The sequence below is a fragment of the Scyliorhinus canicula genome, chromosome 7 (assembly GCF_902713615.1).
Source record: "Scyliorhinus canicula chromosome 7, sScyCan1.1, whole genome shotgun sequence".
NCBI lineage: Eukaryota > Metazoa > Chordata > Chondrichthyes > Carcharhiniformes > Scyliorhinidae > Scyliorhinus > Scyliorhinus canicula.
In genome coordinates this window covers 30,056,959-30,080,624 of record NC_052152.1, presented here as the reverse complement: position 1 = coordinate 30,080,624, position 23,666 = coordinate 30,056,959, and the positions used below count along the sequence as shown (strand labels likewise).

Sequence of the window (23,666 nt, the reverse complement as noted above, 5' to 3'; positions counted from 1 at the left end):
TTGTACATTTCTTACAACTCAGAATCTGGTGATGAACCTTGCAGAAAATGAGGCAACATAAACATTGTATAAATTTGAAAATAAATATTTATTTAACATGAATACAAGATGTTTTTCAGAATTCTAAAGAGAACATGTAAAACTGGGCTACAGAACTCCTATTGTCATATATGGTTCACCAATATCACCGGTAGCATTCCATTGAAAATCTACAGGTTATCCAAAGCTTTTTATTTGATACAGGAGTTGAACAACTGACATAACAACAAGACTTAAATCATAAAGTAGAGGAATTTTTCATGGACTTGAATCAGTGATTGCCCAATGTAACAAAACACCCAAGTACTTTATGTAAAACCTAGTGTCCTTGTACAACGTTGGGGCTGGAAAGGCGAGAAGGGCATGTGCCACAGGAGTTGATTGTCACTATTTCCTAGGACCCCACTTGATGTCTTTTACACCCTGAAACTGTCTTTTTAGGGCGTACCTATCCGACCAATCTGAGTCAAGATACGATTCTTCGTCATTTTCATCAAGTTTCTGCAGAAGGAAAAAAAACACTTCTAACAATCAGAGAAAAAGTTGGCGTTTTTCCCCCAAAATGCAAATTTCCAGTCCAAATGAAATCTTAAACATGTGTTTCTAACCAATAGAAAATGATTTTCAAAACACTTGCTTGAAAATGCAGATTTTCCTGTTAGCTGGAAATGTCTAGAATTTTACCATTTTTTATATGAATGAAATACAGTTAAGCTTTAGCAGAAAATTATTTTCTTCAAAATAGTAAAATTTTTGAACTGAGATTCTTATATGGATTTATTTTGATTTGTTGATTGTATTTGTCCAAATGCTTAACCATTTCGGAAATGTGCATGGAATCCCTACACTAAATTTGCTTGGATAATGGCAATAAGGGAGAAATTTCAATCTTTCTCTGTTACAGCTCAGTGTGGCAGCCAGGCTCTAGTTCATTATCAGGATTACTAATCTTCATGTGATCCTAGAAAGCACGAGCCTTCTGACTAATTACCATGGAAGGATAGCAGATACACCCAAATCTACTGTCACATCAATATTCATCAATGCATTTTTCAGTACGAATTGCTACATAATAACTGGAAGCACGACATATAATATTTTTCTCCTCCACAATCTGAGACAATAAAAGTGAATATGATGCCCGAGCTACTGCTACTAGAGAACAGAAGCCTTCAACACCTTGATCGTTATGGTCAAGTATCACCCAACATAATTACTTCTCTCAAAGGGTCATGAATCTGTGGAATTCACTACCCCAGAGTGTGGTGGATACAATCATAGAATCCCTAAAGCGCAGGAGGCTATTCAGCCCATTGAGTTTGCACCAATCCCCTGTAAGAGCACCCCACCCAGGACACTGCCACACCCTATCCTCACAACTCTATCTAACCTGCACATCTTTGGACACCAAGGGGCAATTTATCATGGCCAATCCACCCAACCTGCACATCTTTGGACTGTAGGAGGAAACGGGAGCACCCGGAGGAAACCCATGCAGACATGGGGAGAAAGTGCAAACTCTACACAGGCAGTCAGCCAAGGCCAGAATTGAACCCCAGTCCTTGGCACTGTGAGGCAGCTGTGCTAACCACTGTGCCACAATGCCGATGCGGAGATATGAGTAAATTTGAGGAGAAAGATATTTAATTAACAATGGGTTGAAGGGTTGTGGAGAATAGGCAGGACAGTGGAATTGAGGTTAAGATCAGATCAGCCATGATCATACTGGACGATGGAGCAAGCTTGAGGGTCTGAACTGCCTACTCCTAGTTCTTAAGTTCTAATACATTTAGCCAATAAGATTAAATGATTAAATGTGATCAAATGATTTCAGACTGTCCTGTTCATGTAATAGCAATGACATCAAAACACACTTCAATCAAAAATCTCCATTTATAATGAATCATAAACTCTGGTTCTTGGATCCAAGAACCATAAATCCCTGAAAGCCTAATAAGTTTGCTTCTGCACACACAATCAAATTTCTACATTAAACTGTTGGAACTTCAGTAGTCGGTCTACTCAATTGGCTAGATGGCTACAGTGTGGTGTAGAAAGACATCATCAGCATGGTTCAAATCTTTGTACCGGCTGTGGTAGTTCTTAGAGGCCTGCGTTCTTGCCTTACCCCATGTTTGATGTGGAGCGGTTCCCTTCAGGCTACTGTCATGGGACTGTCACTTTAAGAACTGTTTGTCTTCTCAAGTGGCTGCAGTGATGTCACTGTGTGGGTGGAGCTGGGCTCTGTCTCTGCTTTTTACTTTTGGTTTTCAGTTAGGGAAGCTGCATTCAAACCAAGATGATGTATTTTGGTCTCTCTCTCTCTCTGCATGCTAAAGAATGTCTCCAGATCACTTGATAATTTCAAAGTAATATCTGTTTCTGTAAGGAATGCAAACTTAGTGTTTTTGTAGGAAAAGGGGTGTTTGGCTTATGGATATTGTTAGGAAAGTTACCAAGGGCTACCGATAGAGTACTGTATCTTTGAGGGGGGGGGGGGTATTTGTGTTGGTAGTTGATAAGATGTTTACTGTGTGTTTATGAAATGTTAAGTGGATTCATAGAATAAACATTGTTTTGTTTAAAAATACTTAAGATCTCTGTTGCATCACACCTGGAAAGTGGGCCCTTGTGCTCCTCATAACCAAAATCTATTAAAAGTTGGAGGTCAGATGAACTCCATGATATATACCCTGGTCCATGATAAATTGGGACTTATGAGGTAAAAGTCTATATTTTGTGATTGGGTTGGCTCAGTGAATTTAAAGACAGTGAGGGGTGAGTGTATTTGTGTTAGCTTTTCAGGTGTGGTATTCCAGTTTAAGTAGGGAGTGTGTTATGGACAATAGCTCTTTCATAGGCTCAGGAGTTTTTGGGGGTGGAGAAGGTCACACACAGTACCTTTTGGAACAGAGACTAAAAAAAGGCTTTTAGATTTGGGAAAAACATTGCAGTTAACGTTCTGACAGCATACGAAAAGAAGAGGTACTTATGGCGGTAGCTGGGCATTTAAAATGGCCTGAGATACAGTCCGACTCGTTAGAAATGGCAAATAATTCAGTTACAGATTAAGCAACTTGAACATGAAAAAGAATTAAAGCAGCTTGAATACGAAGTGAGGGAAAAGGAAAGTATAGCCCGAGCTGGACAACAAGAAAGACAAAGGGAGGAACAGATCAGGGAAAAGAAAAAGAGAGGAAAGATAAAAGAGAGAGGGCAAAGGGAAAAAGAGTTTAAACTTCGTAAAATGGCCATGAAACATGAGTGAGTTAAAATTGGCGGATGTAAAGGGAAACGTACAGTTTGAGGATAGTGATGAGGATAAAGAGAAAGAGCGTCACAGTCAAAGTCTTGTTGGGGATCTATTTACATCTGTCGAAGCATTGCCAAGGTTTGATAAGGAGGTGGTAGAAGCCTTTTTCATTTCATCTGAGAAGGTAGCTAAACAAATTAAATGGTCACAGGACATGTGGGTTTGCTGATTCAAACAAATCGTGTTTGCATCACGATCAGAGGCGATATCTGGGACGTATGAGGAGGTGAAAAAATCCATCTTAGGTGCGTATGAACTAGTGCCTGAAGCCTACAAAGGTTTAGAAATTTAAGGAAATAACCTGGTCAAACATACATGGAGTTTGAAAGGATCAAACAGAGTAATTTTGACAGGTGGATAAGGGCTTTGAAAATAGACCAAACGTATGAAGCTCTCAAGAGAAATTACACTTTTGGAGGAGTTTAAAAATTCAATTCCTGATGTAGTGAGAACCCATGTGGAAGAGCAGAAGGTTAAAACTGCGAGGTTAGCACCTGAAATGGCAGATGATTATGGATTAGTTCATAAATCAAAGTTTGGTTTCCGACATCAGTTTCAACCTTTGAGGGAGAGAAACAGGGGAAAAGAGAAATACTCAAATGGTAGAGGTGAAGGAGATCTGATGGGAGATAATAAGGAGAGTGTATCTCAGCTTAAAAAAGAAATCCAGGAGGGTGGAAGAGAAATGAAAAGTTTCAAATGTTTTCACTGTAATAAACTAGGCCATGTAAAGTCACAGTGTTGGTGGTTGAAGAAAAGCACTGGGAAGGCTGATGTGGTAAAACAAGATAAGTCAGTGGGGTTTGTTGAAGTGGTAAAGGAAACCCGAAGTGAAGCAAATGAGGTGCAAAAGTTTGTACAATCTGATCAAGAAGTGATTGATAAGAAGTTGCCAGATTTCTTTAAAGAATTTACTTGTGTGGGTAAAGTTTACTCATGTGTACCAGGAGGAGTGGGTAACAAAGTCACAATTTTAAGAGATACGGGGGCTAGTCAATCTTTGATGGTAAGAGATGAGGAGTTATGTAGTTTGGGAGGAATATTGCCAGAAAAGGTAGTAAGATGTGGAATTCAGGGTGAGACGAGTAGTGTTCCATTATGTAAGGTAAGGTTGGAAAGTCCAGTGAAGAGTGGTGAAGTGGTAGTAGGAGTAATAGAGAAACTATCTTGTCCAGGAATACAGTTTATCTTGGGTAATAATATAGCTGGATCGCAGGTGGGAGTGATATCTACTGTGGTTGATAAGCCAGTGGAAAATCAGACAACTGAAGAGTTGAAGGACGAATATCCTGGAGTAACAAGGTCGCAAAGTCACAGGTTAAGACAAGAGGAGAAATCAAAGAGTGAAGATAAAGTTGGTTCAATTATCAGAAACGATTTTTGATCAGATGGTTGGAAAAGAACAAAAACAGGTGGAGGATGAGGCGGATATTTTCAGTTCTGGAAAATTGGCGGAGTTACAACAGAAAGATATAGAAATAAAATGGATGCATCAGAAAGCATACACGGAAGAGGAATCTGAGTGTACACCGGAATGTTATTACCGTAAAAGTGATGTCATGATGAGAAAATGGAGAACTTTACATATGCAGGCAGATGAAAAGTGAGCAGAAGTTCATCAAGTCGTATTGCCGGTAGGGTATAGAAAGGAGGTGTTGCGAGTAGCACATGAGGTACCAGTGGGAAGTCATTTGGGAGTAAGGAAAACTCAAGCTAAAATACAAAAACATTTTTATTGGCCTGGACTACATAACGATGTAGTTAAATTTTGTCGATCAAGTCACACATGTCAAGTGATAGGGAAACCTCAAGCAGTGATAAAACTAGCACCCTTAATACCCATTCCAGCATTTGAGGAACCTTTTACAAGGGTCTTAATTGATTGCGTGGACCGCTTCCTAAAATGAAAAGTGGGAATCATTATCTTTTGACTATAATGGATGTGTCTACTAGGTTTCCAGAGGCTATTCCAGTATGCAATATTACAGCTATAAAGATTGTGGAGGAGTTACTTAAATTCTTCACTAGATATGGACTACCCACAGAAATACAATCGGATCAAGGATCAAATTTTACCTCAAGGTTATTCAAAGAAGTTATGGATAGTTTAGGAATAAAACAATTTAAATCAACTGCGTACCATCCAGAATCGCAGGGAGCTTTAGAAAGGTCGCATTTGACATTAAAGATAATGTTGAGGGCTTATTGTCAAGATTTTCCAGAGGATTGGGATAAAGGATTTACATTCATACTGTCTGCAATTAGGGATGCACCTAATGAGTCAACCAAATTCAGTCCTTTTGAACTAATTTTTGGTCATGAGATAAGAGGGCCACTTAAATTGATTTAAGGAAAAATTGGTGAGTGAGCAGTCGGAACTTACATTATTGGATTACATGTCAAATTTTAGGGAACGATTAAATAGACCAGAGGAATTGGCAAGACAACATGTAAAAGTTGCACAACATGTCGTCAGTATTCACTCAGGAAAAAGTTAATATTGTGGAGGAGAATGCTGAGATCCAGGCTATTAGAATAGATGGCATTGAGGTGCGTAGGGAAGAAGTGTTGGCAATTCTGGACAAGGTGAAAATAGATAAGTCCCCGGGGCCTGATGGGATTTATCCTAGGATTCTCTGGGAAGCCAGGGAAGAGATTGCTGAGCCTTTGGCTTTGATTTTTAGGTCATCATTGGCTACAGGAATAGTGCTAGAGGACTGGAGGATAGCAAATGTGGTCCCTTTGTTCAAGAAGGGGAGTAGAGATAACCCCGGTAACTATAGGCCGGTGAGCCTAACGTCTGTGGTGGGTAAAGTCTTGGAGAGGATTATAAAAGATACGATTTATAATCATCTAGATAGGAATAATATGATTAGGGATAGTCAGCATGGTTTTGTGAAGGGTAGGTCATGCCTCACAAACCTTATCGAGTTCTTTGAGAAGGTGACTGAACAGGTGGACGAAGGTAGAGCAGTTGATGTGGTGTATATGGATTTCAGTAAAGCGTTTGATAAGGTTCCCCACGGTCGGCTATTGCAGAAAATACGGAGGCTGGGGATTGAGGGTGATTTAGAGATGTGGATCAGAAATTGGCTAGTTGAAAGAAGACAGAGAGTGGTGGTTGATGGGAAATGTTCAGAATGGAGTTCAGTTACGAGTGGCGTACCACAAGGATCTGTTCTGGGGCCGTTTCTGTTTGTCATTTTTATAAATGACCTAGAGGAGGGCGCAGAAGGATGGGTGAGTAAATTTGCAGACGACACTAAAGTCGGTGGAGTTGTAGACAGTGTGGAAGGATGTTGCAGGTTACAGAGGGACATAGATAAGCTGCAGAGCTGGGCTGAGAGGTGGCAAATGGAGTTTAATGTGGAGAAGTGTGAGGTGATTCACTTTGGAAAGAATAACAGGAATGAGGAATATTTGGCTAATGGTAAAATTCTTGGTAGTGTGGATGAGCAGAGGGATCTCGGTGTCCATGTACATAGATCCCTGAAAGTTGCCACCCAGGTTGATAGGGTTGTGAAGAAGGCCTATGGTGTGATGGCCTTTATTGGTAGAGGGATTGAGTTCCGGAGCCATGAGGTCATGTTGCACCTGTACAAAACTCTAGTACGGCCTCATTTGGAGTATTGCGTACAGTTCTGGTCGCCTCATTATAGGAAGGACGTGGAAGCTTTGGAACGGGTGCAGAGGAGATTTACCAGGATGTTGCCTGGTATGGAGGGAAAATCTTATGAGGAAAGGCTGATGGACTTGAGGTTGTTTTCGTTAGAGAGAAGAAGGTTAAGAGGTGACCTAATAGAGGCATACAAAATGATCAGAGGGTTAGATAGGGTGGACAGTGAGAGCCTTCTCCCGCGGATGGAGGTGGCTAGCACGAGGGGACATAGCCTTAAATTGAGGGGTAATAGATATAGGACAGAGGTGGGTTTTTTCCGCAAAGAGTGGTGAGGCCGTGGAATGCCCTACCTGCAACAGTAGTGAACTCGCCAACATTGAGGGCATTTAAAAGTTTATTGGATAAGCATATGGATGATAAGGGCATAGTGTAGGTTAGATGGCCTTTAGTTTTTTTTTTACATGTCGGTGCAACATCGAGGGCCGAAGGGCCTGTACTGCACTGTATCGTTCTATGTTCTATGTGATCAAATGGGTTGCAGACAAGAAAGTAAAAGTTTGTAGTTTTGCCAATGGAGATAAAGTTTTAGCATTGTTACCAGTGGTATGTGAAACTTTTAAAAGCAAGGTTTTGTGGACCTTATCAGATTGAAAGGAAATTAAGCGCGTCATGTGAATATGCTTAAAGGGTACTTTGAAAGGGAAGGATAGCAAAAGGAGGAGGTTTTAATGATTCTAACTCAAAGTGAAGAACCAAATCCAGATGTCTTTGAACTTGACATCCCTCAAAATTATATTGGAAACAAGGATATTCTTAAAAATTGGGATAAATTGTTGAGTTACCTTCCAGAGGAAAAACAAACCGACCTGAAAGAGTTATTGATATCACATGAACAAGTTTGTAGAGCTAAGTTGAGAAGTACTAAAATTGCTACACATGATATAGATGTGGGAAATGCTGTTCCAATTAAACAACATCCATAAAGACTTAACCCGTTAAAATTGGCACAGATTAACAAAGAAATTGAAAGTATGCTTAAAAATGGCATAATTGAAGTGGGTTACAGCCAATGGAGCTCACCCATAGTGATGGTACCGAAACCGGATGGTACCCAACGGTTGTGAGTGGACTATAGAAAGGTTAATGCAGTTACAAGAATGGACTCTTATCCTATCCCACGCTTGGAGGATTGCATTGAGAAGGTGGGATAATCAGCTTTTATTTCCAAACTTGATATACTTAAAGGTTACTGGCAGGTACATTTATCTGAAATGGCAAAGATTTCAGCTTTTGTGACTCCAGATGGTATATACCAATTCAACGTTATGCCATTTGGCATGAAAAACGCCCCAGCGACATTTCAACAGTTAACTAACAAAGTTGTTTCAGGATTACCCAATTGTGTGGTATACATCGACGATCTGGTATTTTTTAGTCAGACATGGAAAGAAAATTTGAAGCATCTGATGGAGTTATTCGATCGACTTCAGGAGGCGTGTTTGGTGGTAAACCTAGCCAAAAGTGAATTTGGAAAAGCCCAAGTCACTTTCCTTGGCCATACAATTGGACAGGGTTGAATGGTCCCACGGGATATGAAAACAAAAGTTATTCGGTAGTTTCCAATTCCCTTAACACAAAGGGAAATAATGCGATATCTTGGCATGAGTGCATTTTACCGGAAATTTGAGCCCAATTTTAGCAGTGTGATCGCTCCACTGACGGACATGCTGAAGAAGCGTAGCAAATTTAAGTGGACAGCGGTTGTCAACAGGCATTTGATGGCCTGAAGGCTGTGTTAACCACTGCTCCTGTATTGGAGAATTACAAGGGACTCTGTGATCGGATTGAACTAAAGTATCTGACCTTAAAGAGAAATGCAGAGGTATAAGGAATGGATGGATTGTGCAGACCTTTTTGTTCAAACAGACTGTCAATCAAGAGGGATTCCAGTTGCAGGAAGAAGAACTAAAATGAATTATGTTATTACAAATGTTTGCATGTTTTGTTTTTGTTCACAAAAAGGTATATTTATTGTCAATTTTGCTCAAAACAAAGTGAAAAGGTGAAAAATGAAACCATCTTAAAGTTGATGGTTTATCGATCCTGGCTCTGGGTCACTGTCCGTGTGGAGTTTGCACATTCTCCCCGTGTTTGCGTGGGTTTCGCCCCCACAACCCAAAGATGTGCAGGATAGGTGGATTGGCCACACTAAATTGCCCCTTAATTGGAAAAAATTAATTGGGTACTCTAAATTTAAATAAAAAGTTGATGGTTTATTTCTTTTTTCTTGGGGGAGGTGTCATGGGAATGTCACTTTAAGAAATGTTTGTCTTCTCAAGTGGCTGCAGTGATGTCATTGTGTGGGTGGAGCTGGGCTCTGGCTCTGTTTTTTACTTTTGTTTTGAGCTGGAAGCTGTTTGTGGCTCTGAGTTTTACTTTTAGTTTTCAGTTAGGGAAGCTGCATTCAAACCAAGAATGTGTATTTTGGTCTCTCTGCATGTTAAAGAATGTCTCCAGATCACTTGATAATTTCAAAGTAATATCTGTTTCTGTAAGGAATGCAAACCTACCATTTTTGTAGGAAAAGGGGTGTTTGGCTTATGGATGTTGTTAGGAAAGTTACTAAGGGTTACCGATAGAGTACTGTATCTTGGGGGGGGGGGGGGGGGGGGGGGGAGTATTTGTGTTGGTAGTTGATTAAATGTTTACTGTGTGTTTATAAAATGTTAAGTGGATTCATGGAATAAACATTGTTTTGTTTAAAAATACTTAAATCTATTGCATCACATCTGGAAAGTGGGCCCTTGTGCTCCTCATAACTAAAATCTATTAAAAATTGTAGGTCAGGTGAACTCCATGATATACTTTGGTGTTCTCTAAACCCTGGCCAGAAAACTCTCTATAATAGAGAGATGTCCATGGTCTTTCAACAAATCAAAATCATAAAGCAAACAATATTGTATCCAAGGCCAGTTAAGAACCACTATTGTCATCAAAACATTATGAATTCATTTTTTCAACCAGACGATCGTCTGACACAGCACACCTTGTTAGCTGTTTGGAGGCATTTCCCCCATTTGAATTTCTTTTTCCAGGAGAATAATTGGACATTCATAGAATCATAGAATTTACAGTGCAGAAGGAGGCCACTCGGCCCATCGAGTCATTATTTAATGTTAAATAAATTTTTGAAGTTGGGATCAAAGTGGTTTATGTACTTTAGCATGCAATTTAATGTCTTCTGAATTTTTATTATCCAACCATGTCAGAGTTGAATATAAATTTTATTAGACTAAGGATATCTTTTTATAAATAAAATAATTTCTGTACCTTGAGTTGCTCTTGTCGTCTGTAATAATGCATCATCATTTGCTTCTGTTCATCCTCATTGATAACTGGCTCTCTAGCTGGAGCTCCTTGACCTCGCTGTGAATAAAACCAAATCACAAGTGTTAACTGCATTCATATATAAAATTTACAATCATACTAGCAATAAAAAAATTGACTGGATGGTTATCAAGAGTAGGAACTTGTGCTAATCTTTTTAGTTTCCTAAGAATGTTAAAGACACGACTAGTGCTTTTAATGCTGCCCTCTGCTGAGATCAGCATAGAAGAGGTAATGTATCTTCAATCTTCTCTGGCTTTGTTGCTCACTGCCTTAGCTAGTTCAGTTATCAGGGGAAGTTGTTGGTTATAATTAATCTGTTCCTCGCATCCTAATGTTGAATCAACATGAAGTGTTGGACTTCAACAAGAGTTTTCCCAGTTGTCCAGTGTAATTTTGCCAGAAGGTCTTTGCAAACCTTGGAGAAATGGAATAAAGCCCTAGTTTCCTTCAGATGGCAATGGTGTGCCTCTATCTAAAGGTTTTGTTTTTGCAACTGATAGACCACATCCGAGATGTTCCACGTAATGTGGAACTGGAGGAATACGTAGGGCCAAAGTACATGGCAGGATCCTTTCACTGGAGGACATCAGTGAAATAGTTGCATTTCTATTTCAATCCTGTCTTTCAAGGTATTTTTTTTTCCTTGTGCCAGCTCACTAATTACTAGATTTAACTCAATTTCACAACTTGCCATTTAAAAACAAATCATTTATAGGCTGTGGGCATCAATGGCTAGGCCAGCATTTATTGCCCATCCCTAGTTCCCATTGAAAAGGTGGTGGTGAGCTGCCATAATTGAAATTCAGCTGAAGTCCTCCATTTTGCTAGTCCAGTGCTATAGCCACTACATTACTGGTCCCTAATTTTGGGCAGTTAGGGTTGGAGGGCTAAATGAAGATGAAAACAAATGTTTCAGGTAACTTTAGTCCAAAAGTGTTTCCTGATTTTACTACTAAACCTCTAAAGGTTAGGCCGCCTTGCTTTAGATGCCCCACCAGAGGAAACAGTTTAATCGGCATTTACTCTACAAGACCTCTGTTTCGAATACCTCAATTAGATCACCTGCCAAACTTCTAAATTCAAAGGGACTGCAGTTTTCACTATTTATCCTAAAATTAACCATTTAAACACTGGCCTGGAAATACATCAAACATTGTTTTTTAACCATGTACTTACTTTTTGGATCTTTACAACAATTTTAGTTTTTTCATTCTTGCCTACATAGTCAGAAAGTTTCTTGCCTCTCTGCAACTCTTTTCCTGCCCACCATAGCTGAGCCTCAGACTCCTCAATCACCAACTTCCCAGCCTACAAAAATAACAAGGTCGTAGAATTAAACATTTAATGAACTCTGCTACTAAAACCTGCAACAAGGTAAAAGAAATATAGGTGGCATCCTCCTTTCATCAGTTGCTCACCTCTATTTTACTGAATCTTTAAGAAATGTAACAGTAAGCATGGCCCCAAATACAGCATTGAACCAAGCAATAGATTGGGATGAGCTGGAATCCCAGCTATATTTTTGAAGTTCACTGCGACGAGTGTTGTTTTCTACTTACTTGTAATCCTTCAAGGTCTTCATTCCCTTCAAACTCCGCTCTGATTGGATCATGTGGTGGCAGCCCCATGGGATAAACGATCATAACAGCCCCTCGCAATTGGTCAAGTGCATCCTTTACCATCTCCGTTGTTACACATACATTGGCCTGAACTTGTTTCTAAAAGTACAATTAGATTTTTTTGAGAAAAATCTTGCACTGAAAGTGACCATTACAATTACCATCATTATCATGCGAATCTGCATCCCATCCACAGACACTGTCTACACCACCTGCTGCCTTGGGAAAGAGGGTAGTGTAATCAAAGACCACTCCCACCCAAGTTATTCTCTCTTCCAATCTCATTGCAGGAGATACAAAAGTCTGAGAACACGCATTAACAGGTTCAAAAGCAGCTTCTTTTCTGCTGTTACCAGACTCTTGAATGACCCTCTTATGGACTCTTCACACATTTTCTCTACTGAGTAGTACTACACTCTGGATGCTTCACCAGATGTCTATGTATTTACATTGTGTATCTATTGTATGTCCTATGTTTTTCATGTCTGGACTATACGCAGAACAATACTTTTCACTGTACCTTGGTACATGTGACAATAAATCAAATCAAATTCAATTCAATTCAATTCCAAAATATAAGCAATATATCATGTCCCCAAATAACAATCATTGCTTCTCTTTCAGCACCCTACATAACCATGAGTTAATGGAAAGTGAGTGCACCTTAAGTCAAGGACAGATCAGGCTATAGTGTGCCAATGTCATCTCAGCACATTTTCAATTTATTTGTTCACAGAATTAACATAGTCAAATAAATTAGTAGACAGTGAAAGATTAGATGGTAGAAAAATAGGTTAAGAAGTTCTGCTAAAGTGAAAAAACTGTGAAATGTTTAAACCACTAATATTTAAACCATTGTTTTTATTTCTATTGCTGCATTGCCTAATAAATCCTAAATTGGAATACCAAGATCTGTTAATGATCCAACTTGTGATGTATTCCATTCTATGTACCTATTCAGCATATGAAAACAAATCTTAAGACAATTAATCTCAAAATTAATTGAAATATCAATCATAGAGGTTACGTGATGGAATAATTCAGCTTTTAAAAAATATAATGTTTGTTTCAATATGGAATGCACATATGGTTTTACAAAACTAAAATAACTGAAAAAGGCTGCCAATTCAAAATAGGCAGAATTCAAATAACTGGAAACAGGATCATATTCTAAAGGCAAACTCAGAAACAAAGATTACTTAAATTAGGATAAGAAAGACACAGCTAAATGGCATAGCATAAATAAACTAACCTCAATAATAGATATTACAAGAAATTCCCTCTTGCTGGAGAGCAAGAAACTCCCAGCAAAAATAGTTCATAATGTTGAAAAAAGTGGAATACAAAATGGGAACAGAAACAAATTCCAAATGTTTGTAGTCAATAAATCAATGTGGCAATTTCCCAGAGATTTGTTAGCACTCAACCTCCTTTGTGTTGTGGTTCACAACACGTTGAGCAAATGCAAGGCACTTCATGATCTAGCATATGTAACAAGTTTTATTGACCATCAGATACTGGATCAGAGAGTGGATTTCAGCTTCAAGTGCTACTTTTCGAACTCTGAAGAACTATTCAAAACTATGTTCCTTAGTACACCATACTTTGCCAACATCAAAATGTGCACATATAGATCAGAACCCATGTTGTGTCTATTCTCAAATACTTTGAAGGCAGTCTATTTATGAAAATAGTTGTAGTTGTTTACTCCAAATTTATTTCCCTTAAACAAGACTTCCTGATAGAACTGTTCTTACTCCATTTGAAGCACAGGCTTTATTGACTTATCTTTCTATACGAGTCATTTACCCATCTTTATTTTCCAAGTCTCTGAAGTTAGATCTTAATCACTCGTGGTGGACTTCATTACTATCTTGTATTTATTTGCACAGTAATCAATATCAGAAGACAAGCTATGCATTCTTTGTTCAATACTTCAAAGCCACTTGTTTATATGAAAAGTCGATTGCTTCACAATTTGAGAAGATCAACTATTAACCTTTAACTTCGTATGATGTTGAGCATTCAATTTTCCAAGATATCCAACAAGATTAAATAACTAAGACAGATTCTAAGACAGCAAGTAGGATTTTTATCATTCCATGCTTTATTGCCTTCAATACTTCAACACATCTTAAAATTGATAGACCAGTTTGGTCATAAACGCTTGGAAGCAAAAGCATCTCTGACAGCGCAATACTCCAATACTGCACTGAAGTTTCAGTCTTGATTTTTTATACTCAAGCCCTAGAATAGGACTTCAACCCAGGTCCTTCTGAGTACAAGGCAAGATTGTACCAACAATCTACAGCTGATAAATAGAAAAAACAGAAACATGTTCTTTTATCTTCCAATTTTCAAAACCCAAGGTGCCAACTTTCAGATGATCTGAGTGGACGCAAAAGATTTCAATGGACCATTTGGAGAAGGGAAGGCCTTCTGGTGCTCTGGTCGATAATTTGCCTACAAACAACATAACTAAAACAGATTGTCATGGTTGCTTTGGAAACTTGCTGGGTCAAAATTATCTGCCCTGTTTCTCTACATCAGCTAGGTTAATGCATTTTTTTTTTCTTTCTTGAAACATTACCTTTGATATCAATGCTTTAGCTTCTTCTATTGTCTTTTTTAAAACTTCTTTCATTGACTGATTAGGAGCTGGAATATAGAAGAGAAAGCGTATCATGTACATTTTCAAACTAATTACACATCGCTATGCATGATCCATCATCCGCAAAACTATTTCTATTCCACTGCCTTAAAGTTGCTCTGCTGAAATAGAATTCTCTACTTCTAGCTCATTCTGAACCTAGAAGCTAAAACGTTTATTTAAAACAGGAATATTTTGTGCCATTTCTCATTTCCTGTTTTCAGTTTGTTCTTCTGTGCCTCCATTTGAAAACATTGTAATCTAAATTCAGTGCTAATATTCCTTGCTGTCTTACCATGTCCATTTCTCCGTCCCATTTCGTCCATTTTAAATTCATATCCCCCACTTGGTATGCATTTCTCTGCCCACTCATCCTTCAGTTTCAGTTCCTCTATCTGCTCATCTGTCAATCCTTGCATATTGATAGGAAGGAAGGTGCCATGATCTGCCAATTCACCCATTTCTACAAAATAAAACATTGGTTAGAAGCTTTCAAACTTGTAGATCACGTATGTGTCAGCCCTTGCTTCATGGTAACATTCACACTGCGTCAGAAGTTTGTAGATTCAAGGCCCACAACCAGCAAGGAAAGGATGCTGGGCTCAGCCAAGGTGAAGCTGTTAATATGTGAAGTACTGACTGGTGTGTAGCATGCTATTAGCAGCTCATCAGTGTCTGATTATACTGGTGAAATGAGGTGTGGTGTTGCTTGGCCTTCGTTGAATTGAAAATTCTTTATATCAACATTGATAGCAGCACCATCCCTGGGAGAGAGCCAAGCATTCAATCCCAGAAACTTTAGGGGAAAAAAGAAAAAAGTTCAAGCAGCTGTGGATACTGGGCAAAGAGCTTTCCATTCCATAAATGTCATTTATTTTACTCATTGCTGCTTTGAGAGTAGGTCATACGAGGAAAGGTTGAGGGTGCTAGGCCTTTTCTCATTAGAACGGAGAAGGATGAGGGGCGACTTGATAGAGGTTTATAAGATGATTAGGGGAATAGATAGACAGTAAGAGACATTTTCCCCGGGTGGAACACACCATTACAAGGGGACATAAATTTAAGATAAATGGTGGAAGATATAGAGGGGATGTCAGAGGTAGGTACTTTGCCCAGAGAGTAGTGGGGGCATGGAATGCACTGCCTCTGGAAGTAGTTGAGTCGGAAACGTTAGGGACCTTCAAGCGGCTATTGGATAGGTACATGGATTAGGGTAGAATAATGGAGTGTAGGTTAACTTCTTAAGGGCAGCACGGTAGCATTGTGGCTAGCACAATTTCTTCACAGCTCCAGGGTCCCAAGTTCGATTTCGACTTGGGTCACTGTCTGTGTGGAGTCTGCACATCCTCCACGTGTGTGCATGGGTTTCCTCCGGGTACTCCGGTTTCCTCCCACGGTCCAAAGATGTGCAGGTTGGGTGGATTGGCCATGAAAAATTGTCCAAAATTCTATGATTAACCTGGGACAAAAGTTCGGCACAACATCGTGGGCCGAAGGGCCTGTTCTGTGCTGTATTTCTCTATCTATCTCTATCTTGTTTGTCCTGTACTTTAAATCCTTGGAGAGATATCACCAATGCTGCCTCTGCAAAATCCTGCAAATCCACTGGAAGGATAGACGTACCAACATGAACGCCCTCTCCCATGCCAAAATCCCCAGAATAGAAGCAAGTCATCCTTGACACTGAGGGACTGTCCAAGAAAGAAGAGATCTGAAATTGTAAGTGAAGGTGGAAGTCTTGCTAAAACTACACAAGGCACGAGTTACACCACATCAGGAATATTGTGATCAGTTTTGGTGCCCTTATCTAAGGAAAGATATACTGGCATTGGAGGCGGGACAGAGAAGGTTCATTAGGTTGACCCTGGGTATGGAGGGAGGTTGAGCTTGTGCTCATTGGAGATTAGAAGAATGAGAGACGGCCTTATTGAGACACACAGGATTCTCAGGAGGCATGACAGGGTAGATACTGAGAGGATGTATGCTCTTCATGGAATCTCTACAGTGCACAAGGAGGTCATTCGGCCCATCGAGTCTGCACCAGTCCGCTGAAAAACTACTCAAGCCAAGCACACTCCCCCACCCTATCCCAATATAACCCTTTAACCTAACCTACACAACTTTGGACACTTAAGGGGCAATTTAACATGGCCAATCCACCTAACCTGCACATCTTTGGGCTGAGGGAGGAAACCGGAGCACCCGGAGGAACACGGGAGAATGTGCAAACTCTTGGGGGAGAGTCTCGGACAAAAAAACAGAGATGAGAAGGAATTTCTTCTCTCAGAGGGGAGTGAATCGGTGTAGTCTTTACCACAGATGGCTGTGGAGGTTGGATTTTTAGGCATGTTCAAAGCTGAGATATACAATAAAGGAATCAAGGATCTGGGGATGCAAGAAAGTGGAGTTGAGGATTATTGTATCAGATCAGTCATGATCTCACTGAATGGTGGAGCAGACTCTATGGGCCAAATGGCCTACCTCTGCTCCCAAGTCTTTTGGTGAATTGAATGCTATCCATAGATCGTAATTGGACAGTAATGGGCAGCACGGTAGCACAGTGGTTAACACCTATACAATGGTTTTACAGCACCACGGTCCCAGGTTCGATTCCTGCCTTGCGTCACTGTCTGTGCGGAGTTTGCACGTTCTCCCGTGTCTGCGTGGGTTTCTTGCAGGCGCTCCAGTTTCCTCCCACAGTCCAAAGATGTGCAAGGGTAGGTGGATTGGCTGTGCTAAAGTGTCCAAAAAAAAAGGTAAGGTGGGGTTACGGTGATAGGATGGAAGTTTGGGGATAGGGTATAGGTGTCAGCTTAGGTAGGGTGCTCTTTCCAAGAGCCGGTGCAGACTTGATGGGCCAAATGTCCTCCTTCTGCACTATAAATTCTGTGAGCACATGCAATTTCAAACAGCAGGTTATAATTGTTATCATGCAAGACGTTTTGGACTATCTGTGTTTTTCTTTTAAGATGTCCATTTGTACAGTGCTCACTGTACTAAATCTACTGCAAAATCCTTTGGATCAGGCTGAGACAATGAATGCCGCCAAATAAACTTGGAACTTCTTCCTGTGGCAGTGCCAGACCAGTTAACCCAGCGGAAATCAGGAAAGTGGCATGGGATTTTCTTATTGCGTTCTCCACCTAATTAAAAAGGGACAAATCAGCATTTTGATTTGTTAAAAACAAGGATATAAGAAACATCTTTTAACATTATTGCTAAATTCACTAAAGACGCGAGTTATAAAATCAGGTTTACTTGTGCTATCAATTTCACACTGCACTATTTCTTGTCTGAATTTTAACTCAATTGTGAGATGATCAGGTGTAGAACTGAACCACACAAATGAGCGAAGGTCCCATTTCCAACTGCCTGTCTGTGCCGAGTTTGTACCTTTCCAAAAGGGTGATAGTAGCAGTTCTTTAATTTCTTAGGCTAGGAAGAAGGGGAAAATATCTACCAGGCATTTCACTTTGATCGTATTCCAATGATTCTTGCTGGAAACTGTACATCCATGAACATTAAACAAGGCTGCATTCCCCTTCAGGTAAGACCATTAGACATATGAGCAGAATTAGGCCACTCAGCCCATCGAGTCTGCTCCACCATTCAATCATTTAAAAAAAATGTATTTATTCAAAGTTTTTCAATAAGTTTACAAAACACTCACAAAAAGGAAAATAATACAAAGAAAGAAGGGCAACATGCCAACAAAACAAAACAACTTAACGATAAACAGTTTAACAAATTAACACCCAAATTCAAAACAGGATAGAGCATGTGCCCCTTACAAAAAGGAAAAGAAATCAGCCCCCCCCCTCCCCTGGGTTACTGCTGGTGTTTTTTTTCTTAATACTTTTTCTATTAAGGTTTTGCAAAATTTTTCATAATAAATAGTAATAATCTTAACACAGCAAATTAGCAAACATTAACATAGTGCAGAAAGAGAATATACAACAGCAATCAACAAGAGATTACCCCACGCGCCTCAGTCCTCCCACACCCTCCCATCGGGGCACCTCTCCTCTCCTCTCCTCTCCTCTCCTCTCCTCTCCTCTCCCCCCCCCCCCCCCCCCCACCCCCCACCCCCACCCCCACCCCACCGTGGATCGCTGCTGCTGCTGATGTTTTAATTTTCCCCAAGAAGTCAGCGGACGCTCAACAGCAGCAGCTCTGTATACTTGGCAAAGTTATTTACACACATATATAGGCATCCGTTCGTGGTGTTGTCCCTTGCTTCTCCCGGACGGAGTTCACTGCCGTTGTCGTCTCGTGCGCACTTCCGCTTCTGTGGCCATCCTGTCTTCCCATTTACTCTGTTCCTGTGGATGCCAAGTTTGTTAACGTTTCCCTGCCTCCCCCCTCCCTGGCTCTCCTCTATTGTTCCCTGTCTCTTCCCTCTACCCCCCACCCTCTCCCCGCTTCTGCCCTCCTCTCCCCCCGCCCTGTGGTTCGCCTTTCCTTCCTCTTAGGTTTAGCTGTCCCTCCCCCCCTCTCCCGGTCTATCTCTCCCTCTCATGCTTTGGCTACTTTCCCGTTTCTTGGCTACCTGGCTATTCTTCTGCTTGTTTGTTGGCCACAAACAGGTCGCGGAACAATTGGGTGAACGGCTCCCACGTTCTGTGAAAGCCGTCGTCTGACCCTCGGATGGCGAATTTGATTTTCTCAATTTGGAGAGATTCTGAGAGGTTGGACAGCCAGTCTGCAGCTTTGGGTGGTGCTGCTGACCGCCAGCCGAACAGGATTCTACGGCGGGCAATCATGGAGGCAAAGGCAAGGGCGTCCGCCCTCCTCCCCAGGCATAGATCTGGCTGGACTGAAACCCCGAAGACCGCCACTTTCGGGCATGGCTCCACCCTCACCACTTTGGACATTGCCTCGAAGAAGGCTGTCCAGTACTCCACAAGTCTGGGACAAGACCAGAACATGTGGGCGTGGTTGGCCGGGCCTCCTTGGCAGCATTCACATCTGTCCTCCACCTCTGGGAAGAACCACTCATACAGGTTCTTGTTAAGTGGGCTCTATGTCACCATTCAATCATGGCTGATATTTTTAAATCCCCATTCTCCTGCCTTCTCCCCATAACCCCTGATCCCCTTATTAATCAAGAACTTATCTTAATTTTGCCACATTCTTAAATGTGCCACAATTAATGATGCCACATAAATATATTCCTGATGCTACAACAGAATTCCAAGGTACCACTGCATAAAATTCTAAATCTAGGGATAAATCTATATAATCCTGGCCCGAATGGAAAAGCTTCCCAACTCTTTCAGCATATCAAAAAGACTGTATTAGTTCAAAAATCTACCTCTGTCTGAAAGACACTCAGTGCTTTGGCCTCCACAGCCTTCTGCGGCCGGGTTCCACAGATTCGCCACCCTCTGGCTGATAAAACAGTCTATTGGCACTCATGGCAAACATTTAATGACTATTAAATGCAAAAGAGTGGTTGATCCATGTGGAATTGTACTCAAGCCATGATTGTTAATCAGGAAAGGACAATTTCAGAAAATAAATACATTTAAAAAAAAACATCATCATAAAAACTATATAATGAAAAATGAAAATGAAAAAAGAAAATGAAAATGAAAGTGATACTCAAACAGATTGCGACTGCTGATAGTACTGCACAGGACATAACCGTGGTACCTGCTGGACTGCCAAGATTATTCTCACCAAACTATCAATAAATTTGACACTTGTAAGAACTTATCAAATACATACCTGTACAAATCCTGTCAATCTTGAGCCTTCCATTATAAATGGTGGCGACCAGCTTGGTTAGGTCATCCACTGCAACATTCACTGTCGTGTCAAGCAAGAACTGGCTCTCACTCCCTTGCTTGATGTGTAACTGAACCATAGCTACAATAAAACAATGTTCAATATTTCAGTTTCACCTCTGGCAATGGTGTAGGACTAAATTCCAGCTAAATCACAATCGAATATCTGACAGCATCTGTGGAGAGAGAAGGGAGCTAACGTTTCGAGACTGGATGACTCTTTGTCACTCGAAAGATTAGCCCCTTTCTCTCTCCACAGATGCTGTCAGACCTGCTGACATTGTCCAGCATTTTCTGTTTTTTGCTTCAGGTTCCAGCATCCACAATGATTTGCTTTTATCTGAAAAATTAAACATGCCTATTGTGCCATTGCTTGGTTTTGAGGACCATGGTCTTCAACGATCAGGACTTCCAGTCCAACTCCAAAATTAACTCTCTACTCACTTGTGTCCTCATGTCTTTCTTCCTCACACCTCATCAGCTCAACTTTCTCAATCCAAATTTACTGGTCTCCCAATCCCCATCCCATATCAGGTCTCCCTATGTTCGCTGCCTCCTTCCTATTTAATATGATGTTGGAGATGCACAGGAAAGGATGTCCCGAAGCGTGGTACATTGGCGAGACCATGCAGACGCTGTGACAACGATTGAACAGACATTGCGCGACAATCACCAGGCAGGAATGTTCCCTTCCAGTCGGGGAACACTTCAGCAGTCAAGGGCATTCAGCCTCTGATCTCCGGGTAAGCGTTCTCCAAGGCGGCCTTCAAGACGCGACACAATGCAGAATCGCCGAGCAGAAACTTATAGCCAAGTTCTGCACACGAGTGCGGCCTCAACCGGGACCTGGGATTCATGTCGCATTACATTCATCCCCCACCACCTGGCCTGGGCTTGCGAAATCCTACCAACTGTCCTGGCTTGAGACAATTCACACCTCTTTAACCTGGGGTTACCCCTATCTCTGGATCTGTAAAGACTTAATCACCTGCTAATGCTCGCATTCTAAGCATTGCCTGGCATCTTTGACTTTGTTGATATATGTTTCTGGAACATACCTCTTCATTCACCTGAGGAAGGAGCACTGCTCCAAAAGCTAGTGTTTGAAACAAACCTGTTGGACTTTAACCTGGTGTTGAAAGACTTCTTGGTATTTAATATAACAGCGCACAGAGAGGAATTCTGAAAGTTGAAGCAGCTGAGCAGTGTTGGACTCACTTCATTTATCAATATGACTGTTGGAGGGAGGAAGGGACTGACAATCGGAGTGAAAGCCCAGTGCAGGGAGTGAGTGTGAGGGAGCCGGACAAACAACACGAGTTTCCATGGCGACCACAACACATCTGACAACTAACTCCCCGCTCAAACAGCCGCCGTTGGAAATAAATAAACCCACTGCCAGCGCGATGACACGCAGGCACTTTACCTCGAAAATTGAACCTTGATATTCGCCCAGACTCTCGGAACCTTTATTAAGAATCGCAGCCACAACACACGCTGCGGCCCGGAAGAACGTGCTGGAAAGTTCACGCACATGCGCAGTGACATGCGTTGCGCGGGTCAAATGCCCTCGACATGCGTATGAGCTTTCCAGTCTCGCAACGGATTTCCGGCTCCGCCCCCTGGTCCCGATCTAGGCCCCGCCCGAACTCCGGCCCCGCCCCGCACACTAGCCCCACCCCACCCCCGATCTAGGCCCCGCCCCCACACAGCCCCATCCCCCGATCGAGGACCCGCCCCGAACTCCGGCCCCGTCCCTGCACACTAGCCCCACCCCCGGTCTAGGCCCCACCCCGAACTCCGGCGCCGCCCCCTAGCCCTAGCCCCACCCCCAATCACGGCCCTGCCCCGAACTCTGGCCACTCCCCCACTACTACCCCCACCCCAATCTCCACACCGCCCTTTGCCCTAACCCCAGCCCCACTCCACTCCTCACCTATACCCACTTACTGCAACCCCACCTTATTCCCTCACCCCGTTTTCTCCACCTCGACGTGAACTTGTAGGTTTCCCCCAACCCATGGGCAATGTCATCCCCACACACATGGACATTTCCCCCCCCACCCCCAGGTGAGGAGACCCTGCTATGGGGTCACTGGGTGTCCCCCCCCCTCTTCAGGACCTCCAAAGTCTCCCTTACAACAGCACCCCCCCCCTTACAGGACCCCCATCTCCCGGAGACACCTACTTACCGGCCTTAACCCCCCACCCTCATTTCATGGGCATCGCCACCCTCAGCCCCTGACCCTTGTCAGTACCACCCATCTAGGCCCCACCCAAACTCGAGCCCCACCCTCCCTCTCCAGCCTACACTCCCTCTCTAGCCCCACCCTGAACTCCAGCCACACCTCGCATCACGGCCCTGCCCCGAACTCCGGCCACTCCCCCACCCCAATCTCCACCCCGCCCTTGGTCCTAACCCCAGCCCCCCTCCAACTCCTCACCTATGCCCACTTACTGCAACCCCACCTTATTCCCTCACCCCATTTTCTCCACCCTTTTGCTGGTGTGGTGATCTACCACTGTATATATGTGTGTGCTTGCATGAGGGGATGTATGACAGTACATGTATCACAGGTTTTCCGTTAAGCCCCTGTCGGCTAGCTCCGCCCACAGGGAAACATATGAATATTTATACTGCTCCCTGTGGGCAGAGCTAGCTGGCAGGGGCTTACCGGAAATATAATTACGAGATCTTGTATCGCCCCGGCAAGCTCAACGAACCCCCAGACGCCCTCTCCCGAGATACATGTGCCAGCGCACAAGTGAACCAGCTCCGTGCCTTGCACGAGAGCCTTTGCCATCCGGGGGTCACTCGGTTGTACCATCTGTCCAAAGCCCGCAATCTGCCCTACTCCGTCGAGGAAGTACGGACAGTCACCAGAGACTGCCAGGTCTGTGTGGAGTGCAAGCCGCACTTCTACCGGCCAGACCGCACACGCCTGGTGAAAGCGTCCCGCCTTCTTTGAACGCCTCAGCATGGATTTCAAAGGGCCCCTCCACCGACCACAACACCTACATCCTTAGTGTGGTCGATGAATTCTCTAGGATCCCCTTCGCCATCCCATGCCCGGATATGATATCTGCCACCGTCATCAAGGCCCTTGATTCCATATTCGCTCTGTTCGGTTTCCTCGACTATATCCACAGTGACAGGGGATCCTCGTTCATGAGTGATGAGCTGCGTCAGTTCCTGCTCAGCATGGGTATTGCCTCCAGCAGGACGACCAACTACAACCCCCGGGGA

General features: G+C 42.3%; 1 protein-coding gene across 2 annotated transcripts; it reads right to left on the bottom strand.

The window, feature by feature from the left end:
* Positions 1-69: 69 nt before the first annotated feature.
* On the bottom strand, positions 70-21,999 carry cfap298 (cilia and flagella associated protein 298). 2 transcript variants are annotated; one of them, XM_038801667.1, is made up of 8 exons: positions 21,846-21,999; positions 20,361-20,501; positions 14,926-15,093; positions 14,571-14,638; positions 11,921-12,079; positions 11,538-11,669; positions 10,302-10,397; positions 70-540 (listed from the first exon to the last, which is right to left on the bottom strand). In XM_038801667.1, exons 2-8 carry the CDS (start codon positions 20,497-20,499, stop codon positions 427-429), a joined length of 876 nt encoding a protein of 291 aa, XP_038657595.1. In that variant the 5' UTR covers positions 20,500-20,501; positions 21,846-21,999; the 3' UTR covers positions 70-426. The 2 variants fall into 2 exon arrangements, with proteins under 2 accessions (XP_038657595.1, XP_038657596.1); XM_038801668.1 differs by lacking the exon at positions 20,361-20,501 and having other exon boundaries at positions 21,846-21,963.
* Between the last annotated feature and the right edge of the window lie 1,667 nt (positions 22,000-23,666).